Source organism: Rutilus rutilus (assembly GCF_951802725.1).
Source record: "Rutilus rutilus genome assembly, chromosome: 9".
NCBI classification, from domain to species: Eukaryota; Metazoa; Chordata; class Actinopteri; order Cypriniformes; family Leuciscidae; genus Rutilus; species Rutilus rutilus.
In genome coordinates, this window is record NC_140223.1 from 4,785,213 (window position 1) to 4,794,268 (window position 9,056).

A 9,056-nucleotide genomic window follows, 5' to 3' on the forward strand; every position below is an offset into this window, starting at 1 on the left:
TTTAATAATTGTAATCTGTGTAACTCATAATCATGATAATAGCACTGTAGCATCACATATCTTTTAATGCTTTATGCTAATACAGTAACCTTTTCTGAGACCGATTTAGCTGAATAAAAATGCACAAGACTGGACCATGAACAACTTTTCACTGCATGTGTCTGAGCCGAACGTCCACAGGTGGTGTGTGACTGACTGATGTTCTCTGTGCACATCCAGTGAAGAAATGCAACAGTGTGCACTTCAACTCTAAAGATACTGACACACAGTCCTTGTGCTTTTACTTTTCTTAAAGGAACAGTTCACCCTTAAAACATTGTCTCATCATTTACTCGCCCTCATTTCGTTCCAAACCCGTATGACTTTCCTTCTTCTGCGGAAAACAAAAGGAGATATTTAGCCGAATGGTCACACTGCTCTACCGTGCAATACAATTTAATGGGGACCAGGAAAAGTCAAGCAGCACCATAAAGTATCATAACTGTCATAATTTTGTGACTTTCTGACACTTGTGTGACACTCTAATCTCATTTGCATACACCAACAACACTTATTTTGTGTTGTACTGAATAAAGAAAGTCATACAGGTCTTTTTTTCTAAAAGAAAAGAAAAGAAAAACAGCAATTTAAAGAGAGCACTAACACAGCAGTCTGACACCATAAAACTTAAATGAATCGATTTTATTGGCATCCTGATAAAAATGACTGACACGTCTGGATGTGATCTTGAATTAATCAAATGTGACCGAAATGAATGATGACATAACCACGTACCTTCCTGTGACCTCAAACTGTATTCACACACACACACACACACACACACACACACACGGCCCGTTTCACACATCTGCCATCTGCATCATGCGAGTTATCAGCGTTTCTGCCGCATAAAGGTGATTCCTGATTTACCGTTTTGCATTTAATATCAGCTATGAACTGTTAAATAGTGATCGAGAACGGATTATTGAGAACTATTATAAACTTTTGCATAAAAATTTGCATGACAATCACATTTACATACAAATAATAATTAATCTAGCCAAAGTGCATCTTATAAACTGCTTCAGTCATCTGGATTCAATCCGATTATTTGCGTCCCTTTCCCTACATGTAACCGGCATCGAGGCCGACAGATGCGTTTGCATTTGATGACGCGCTTCAAAAAAGCTTATATTGCAAAAGCGAGCGTTGATTAAATAAGTGAACGGTGCACATTCACGCAGTCATGTTTCTGATACACAGAACTGCGACTTTATTACGGAAGCTAAAATGAGAACATGCCGCAGATGTGAGATGTCTGAAACAAACTGAGCACATTCACACACATACAAAATGCACACAAACACACACACACGTACACACAATCTAACAGCGGTTAATGGTAGGACACGCACACAAACACATCTAACAATGGTTAATAGAGGATACACACACACACACACAAAGGATTTAACAGCGGTTAATGGCAGTGTGTGTAAAATGATAGAGATAAATGCGTGTTTGTGGCGTGCGTGTGTGTGTGTGTTTAGGAGGTAAAGGCACCAAGTTATCCATGTGAATTCTATTAACCTGCAATGCTGCAAGAAATGTATGTGTGTTTACATGAGTTTGTCTGTAGTATTTGCATGTGTGTACACCATGAATGTCTTTGTTTGGCTATGCCGTTGAGCAGAAGGCTTTATTTTAAATATATATCTATATATATATATTTGTTTTATTGTATTTTCAGAACACAATTATCCATGGCTCCTTTAAAGGGCGGGGCCCTTGTCTACGCCCCCTTTCGTGTGAGTTCCCGCCTCTAAGGACGAACGCTCCGGTCGAGAGGCGGGGCAACAAGTTGCCACAGGCAACACTAGTCTACAGGAAGTGATGTCATAGCGAATGGGCGGGGCCATCTCAGAGGCTAGTCTCCCGTAGAAACATGGTACCAATGTTATAGGACACTTTCCGGATGGGGGCGGAGCGAGTGCTGGTGAGGGAGGGGTGGCTCTGGCATTTTCCCGCCTCCAGGAAATAGCAGATTCCCGGGATCTCTTTAGGGAAGTTGTCGGGAAGATCCTGCCTGGAGCGAGGGATGAAGGTGAACGAGCGGTCGTCACGCAGGAGTCTGAGGAACGAGGGGGAAACAAATGGAAAAGAAATTAAATATACATGAGATAAATCAGACAAAAACTACATATAGAAAAACTAATATAATGTTTGTTTGTTTTAATTGTAAAGTCCAAAAAGTTTTCTGTTAGGGTTAGATACGGGTTAATAAAGGCCTTCTGAAGCAAAGAAATGTTTTTTTTTAAGAAAAATATCCATATTTATCCATATCCATACGTCGGGTCAGAGGTCACCCTTCAGCCGAAACTCGACTCTCTCGTGAACAAGCGTACGGCAGTTGCCGGAAGCCAGTAATTATAGTTTATAAAGTTTTAAATATGGATATTTTCTAAAACACATGGCTTCACTTCAGAAGGCCTTTATTAACCCCCCAGAGCTGTGTGGAGCACTTTTATGATGGAGGGATGCACTTTTATGATGGAGGGATGCACTTTTATGATGGAGGGATGCACTTTTATCATGGAGGGATGCACTTTTATCATGGAGGGATGCACTTTTATCAGGGAGGGATGCACTTTTATCATGGAGGGATGCACTTTTATCATGGAGGGATGCACTTTTATGATGGAGGGATGCACTTTTATCATGGAGGGATGCACTTTTATGATGGAGGGATGCACTTTTATGAGGGATGCACTTTTATGATGGAGGGATGCACTTTTATCATGGAGGGATGCACTTTTATGATGGAGGGATGCACTTTTATGATGGAGGGATGCACTTTTATCATGGAGGGATGCACTTTTATCATGGAGGGATGCACTTTTATCATGGATAGATGCACTTTTATCATGGAGGGATGCACTTTTATGATGGAGGGATGCACTTTTATCAGGGAGGGATGCACTTTTATCATGGAGGGATGCACTTTTATCATGGAGGGATGCACTTTTATGATGGAGGGATGCACTTTTATGATGGAGGGATGCACTTTTATCATGGAGGGATGCACTTTTATCATGGATAGATGCACTTTTATGATGGAGGGATGCACTTTTATCATGGAGGGATGCACTTTTATCATGGAGGGATGCACTTTTATCATGGAGGGATGCACTTTTATGATGGAGGGATGCACTTTTATGATGGAGGGATGCACTTTTATCATGGATAGATGCACTTTTATGATGGAGGGATGCACTTTTATGATGGAGGGATGCACTTTTATGATGATAGATGCACTTTTATGATGGATAGATGCACTTTTATGATGGAGGGATGCACTTTTATCATGGATAGATGCACTTTTATGATGGAGGGATGCACTTTTTTGGGCTTCAAAATCTCATCCTCCATTCACTGCCATTATAAAGCTGAAGAGCCAAGATATAATTTAATATAACTCAGATTGTTTTCTTCTGAAAGAAGAAAGTCATGTATGCCTAGGATGGCTTCAGGGTGAGTAAATGATGAGATAAAACTAAAGTTTGATGTAGAGTGGAGAAAAAAATAATTTAAAGAAAACAGCCATTAAAGATTTGTATCGCCATTGACACAAAACTGTATTCTGGATGTTTTCTGTATGTGTGTGTGTGTGTGTTTAATATGCATATAAGTGTGTGCATGTGTGCTTGATGTTAAGTGTGTGTAAGCGTGCACATGTGTGTTTGTGTGTGTTTTATATGCACAAAAGTGTGTGCTTGATGTCTCGTGTAAGCATACAAGTGTGTGTGTGTGTGTGTGTGTTTTATATGCATATAAGTGTGCCTGTGTGCTTGATGTCGAGTGTGTGTAAGCATACACGTGTGTGTTTTATATGCACAAAAGTGTGTGCTTGATGTCGAGTGTGTGTAAGCATACAAGTGTGTGTGTGTGTGTGTATGTTTTATATGCATATAAGTGTGCCTGTGTGCTTGATGTCGAGTGTAAGCGTGCACATGTGTGTGTGTGTGTGTGTGTTTTATATGCACAAAAGTGTGTGCTTGATGTCGAGTGTGTGTAAGCATACAAGTGTGTGTGTGTGTGTGTCTGTTTTATATGCATATAAGTGTGCCTGTGTGCTTGATGTCGAGTGTGTGTAAGCATACACGTGTGTGTGTGTGTGTGTGTGTGTGTGTGTGTGTGTGTGTGTGTGTGTTTTATATGAATATAAGTGTGCCTGTGTGCTTGATGTCGAGTGTGTGTAAGCATACACGTGTGTGTGTGTGTGTGTGTGTGTGTGTGTGTGTTTTATATGCACATAAGTGAGTGCATGTGTGGGTCTATCTCTGCGCTTGATGTCGAGTGTGTATAAGCGTGCACATGAGTGTTTGTTCGTCTATGTATAATTATTCATGTTGAGTGTAGATGTCTACAAAAACAGGTGCTTATTGGTGCATATTGAAACACGTGTGTGTGTGTCTGTGTGTGTGTGTGTGTGAGCAGATCTTCAGAGCTGCACTTGACTGTAGAGTATCATCCTTAACGATCTCGACAGAAGCAGGTTGCCATAGAAACAGGTGTGACTGTCTCCACTGCAGCAGAGTTACACATCAGTGGAGTGTGTGTGTGTGTGTGTGTGTGTGTGTGTGTGTTCTCACTGGTATGTGCTGGGGCTGACGTTGATGCAGCGCGGGTGACTGCCCGACTCAAACTTGCTGGCCAGCGTGACGTTGTTTCCAAACAGACAGTAGCGAGGCATCATCACTCCGACGACTCCAGCCAGAACTGAGCCGGAGTGGATGCCGATCCTCAGCTGCACAGATGAAGAGAAAACTCAAGGTTATTTATATAGCACTTTATGCAATACAGATCGCTTCAATGCAGCTCTAGAGTCTGTTGCAAAATTCTTCAATTAGAAATAAAATACACTGAAAAAAATGAGTTTAGGATTTACCTTTTTCACTCAGAAATTGGTCTATATTCTATCATAAATGCACAATACTATTGCATAGAAATGGATATTTAGTTTGTCACTGAACTGAAATAAGCACAGATATTTTCATTGAATGAAACATCAAACAGCAGAGTTAACCAGAGTTATAACCATCCTAAGCTCAACTCTTCTCTTCAGCACGATTATAACCACACAATCTTCAAAAACACAAACTCAACACCAACATAACTGAACATTAAACACTAACAGGTCTTTGTCTTTACTCAAAACTGCATAAATATCACATAACCTCAACATTTAGTTCCTCCAATATTTAATCAATTTGACTGAATTCTTAAAAATAATCGGTTGAGTGAATGATTCAGTGACTTACTTCACTTGTTTCGTTACTGATTGCATCAGCGTTTTTGAACGAATCTCTTGAACGAATGATTCAATGACAGATACATTTTTTAGCAGTCACTTGTCGCCACCTACTGGTGTAACAATGTAATCGATGCAATCGTTATTTATTTATAAGTTACTTTCGAAAGATGATTTTCTTTATTTTGATCGCTACTGTAGACATCATTGTTTATGTACAAACTATAAACTTTAATCCAAGTACTTCTGAGATCTGAGATTTGAATATGTGTAACAGAAATAATGACTGTGTGGTTGAACAACTGCGTTCTCTGGATCAGAACGCAGATCTGAATGTTCTGCTGTGATCTTATCAAAGGCGAATCATCGTTATTTAGGAATAAGATCACGTGGGTGTTTGAATCGAGATTGCGATCTTTTAACGATGAATCGTGCAGCTCTACCGTGCAGTTTCAGTTAACACACAAAAATTAAAGTGCACTGAACACAATAAAACTGAGTTGTGATAAAATGTTCAACCATTGTCATTTTTAGCTTTGATTAGGCAAACTGAACAAGGAGCAAAATACATTTTTTTCAGTGTAACAACGCACAAAATAACACAAATATTGGGCAAAAAGTCGATTATTATTCTATTTGTATCAATATTTCTCAGTATTAAATGATTCACATAGTCCAGATTTCTCTCAACAAAAGAGAAATGCTGATAAAACATACATTTCAATCACTACCAAACAGTATTATTAAAAAAGAATAAAAAAATATATATATTTCAACTAATATTTGTATATGGTATGTATTGATTGTGCATATTTTGAAGTATTAGCAACACACGCAAAGGGGCGAACTCCTCACATGCATTCTTTCATTCGTCGCAATGCATTCTGGGACTGCATTATCCATGAAGAATACATGCAATGCTGCTTTTATGTTTCGGCTAAAATAAGATTTCTAATAAAGCATCATCATTTCGCAGCTAATCTTTTTTAACAGCCTATGATGCCTTAAAATGATATCTGGGTTTTGTAACAGAGCTGATATGAGTGTGTGTGTGTGTGTACCTTTAACAACCTAACACACACTAGCATCGCCATGGAAACTCTAGATAAGAGCCAATACTGTCAAGAGTGCAAGACACACACACACACACACACCAAGTGCTGAAAAAGAATTCACGAGGGCAGCAGCATGTGACTGACAGCTGTCAATTAAACTCGGGACGGAATAGGACGGATCACAGCAGATCTGCTTAATCGCCGGGATCTAATGAATCTAATGTCACTGACAGTGGAGCTTCGGACACGAGAATCACACATAAAGGCCTATTACGAACCGCTCATAAACAGCGGCGTTATCGAAAGGGCATCTTATTACTGCCGCCCTCATGTCACAGAGAGTCCACCAATATACACACACTCACATTTAATGATGATGCATGGTCGCCCGCGGCGACGACCCTGATATTATTCATGGCCTTGTTGTCACGCCGACAGTGCTGTCAATCACGCAACAGACTAGACTACAGTAGAGGCTCTTAAGAAAACCAATGCAACAGTGTTGTACTATTTACTATGTTTACCTAGACGGTAACACTTTACAATTAGGTTCATTAGTTAACATTAGTGATTGTATTAACTAACATGAACTAATATTGAGCAATACAGCATTTATTAATCATTTATTAATCTCTAATTTATTTAATGTTAACAAAAATCCAGCTGTTCATTGTTTGTTCATGTTAGTTCACAGAGCATTAACTAATGTTAACAAATACAACCTTTGATTTTAATGACGTATTAGTAAATGTTGAAATTAATATGAACTAATATTAATAAATGCTGAAGAAGTATTGTTCATTCTTAGTTCATGTTAACTCAGGTAGTGTAAAGTGTTACCAAATAATCAAACAAACACAATCATTGCTGCATTCATTACAATATAGACGCGGCACAACATGCCCAGAGATGCTTCTAAACACACACACACGCACACGCACACACACACACACACACACACACACACACACACACACACACACACACACACCGATTCGCTCGTTGACTCCCTCTAAATGGGAGAAAAGAGCAACAATGTAGCAATCAATTAGCGCCAAGCACTTGGAGTGTTCCGCCGTCTCCATGGCGACCAGATTCCACTCTGTCGCCACAGTGAGTTTAAACACAAGATCCTTAACACAACCACACACACACACGAGTGTGCCACCACCGTTAGGCACATTATACAGTGGCTCCGCCATCATGCACAATGAGCAAATGCTAATAGAAAAGCGTGTTTTAAAGCACAACAACAGCTTAACGACATCAGAAACATGAAACCCTATTGAGTCACTTCAGTGCGACTCACATCCCTGAATCCACACTATACACACACACAAAAAAATAAAAAAATCAACATTTTGGTCACATGACTTCGTTGCATGTTTAATTTAGTGTTGTCCAGTCATCAGAAACAAATATTAGAAAACTCAATATATATGTTTTTTTTTGTGTGTGTGTGTGTGTGTGGCAATCTTAATACAATAAATAATAAAAAGTTTTGGCAGGTTAATCAAATAATCAGTCAAGAAGGAAGTCAAAAGGAAAGATTAAGTCACGTGCATTGCATTTTAGGATATTGTATCCCACCTTGTGTGAGCTAGCTTTACTCAACATATTAATATACCACAAATAAGTGTGTCTAATGGGTATTTTAATAGAAACAGAGAATTGTACACTAGGCACAGTATGCATACTGCAAAACAATAGTACAGTAGAATTACTTAGCCGTACTGAACTGACGCCAGCTCAGTAACAACACTATTGTGTTAGTAGAGCTTTCTGTGAAGCTCCTTTGAAACAATCTGTATTGTATATAAATAAAGAAGACTTGACTAGCTTCTGAAACATCAGCACTGGTTCACCTTGATTGGCTTCCCATCAGGCGTGAGCACTTCCCCGGACAGCTCCATCATCTTCAGGGCCATGAGTGCGATCGGCCTGGCGTGACTGTCGATCTTCCTGTGCAAGCCGCCCGCCACGCAGTACGCATCACCTATCGTCTCGATCTGCGGAGAGAGAGCAGCTTTTACTGTACACACACACACACGTGACCCTGGACCACACAACCAGTCACATGGGTCAGTTTGTTGAAATTGACATTTATACATCATGTGAATGCTGAATAATTAAGCTTTCCATTGATGTGTGGTTTGTTATGATAGGACAATATTTGGTCGAGATACAACTATTGTAAATCTGGAATCTGGAGATGCAGAAAAATTGAAACATTGAGAAAATCTCCTTTAAAGTTGTTCATTTATGTTGGCGATTGTGCTGCATTCACTCACACAAATACATGTTTTATATATTTACAGTAGGAAATTTACTAAATATCTTCATGGAACATGATCTTTACTTAATATCCTCATGATTTTTGGCATAAAAGAAAAATGGATAATTTTGACCCATACAGTGTATTGTTGGCTATTGCCACAGATATACCCGTGCGACTCGAGACTGGTGTTATGATCCAGGGTCACATATGCCTGTAAGCAGTTCTCCAGATTAATGCCCTACACTGTAAAAAATAAAAGATTGTTGGTTTAACTAAAACAAGTAAGTTACGCGGTTGCCTTAAAATTTTTAGTTCATTGAAATAAATTTTTTTTTGTTAATGCAATGAAGAAAATTGGTTTAATTACTAGAAACTCAAAATATTATGTTATCTGAACCACATTAATTATCTTAAGCCCTATTCGGACAGGACT

At 39.1% G+C, this 9,056-nt stretch overlaps 1 protein-coding gene across 1 annotated transcript in view; it reads right to left on the bottom strand.

Moving 5' to 3' along the window:
• Positions 1-668: 668 nt before the first annotated feature.
• The window catches only part of gucy1a2 (guanylate cyclase 1, soluble, alpha 2), a 37,020-nt gene continuing 28,632 nt past the window's right edge, over positions 669-9,056 (bottom strand). Inside the window, exons 7-9 of the mRNA XM_084418477.1 lie at positions 8,211-8,354; positions 4,632-4,786; positions 669-2,110 (exon numbers count right to left, since the gene is read on the bottom strand). Coding sequence (XP_084274603.1) covers positions 1,900-2,110; positions 4,632-4,786; positions 8,211-8,354 — 510 coding nt within the window. The 3' untranslated portion in view covers positions 669-1,899. The remainder of the gene's footprint in view (positions 2,111-4,631; positions 4,787-8,210; positions 8,355-9,056) is intronic.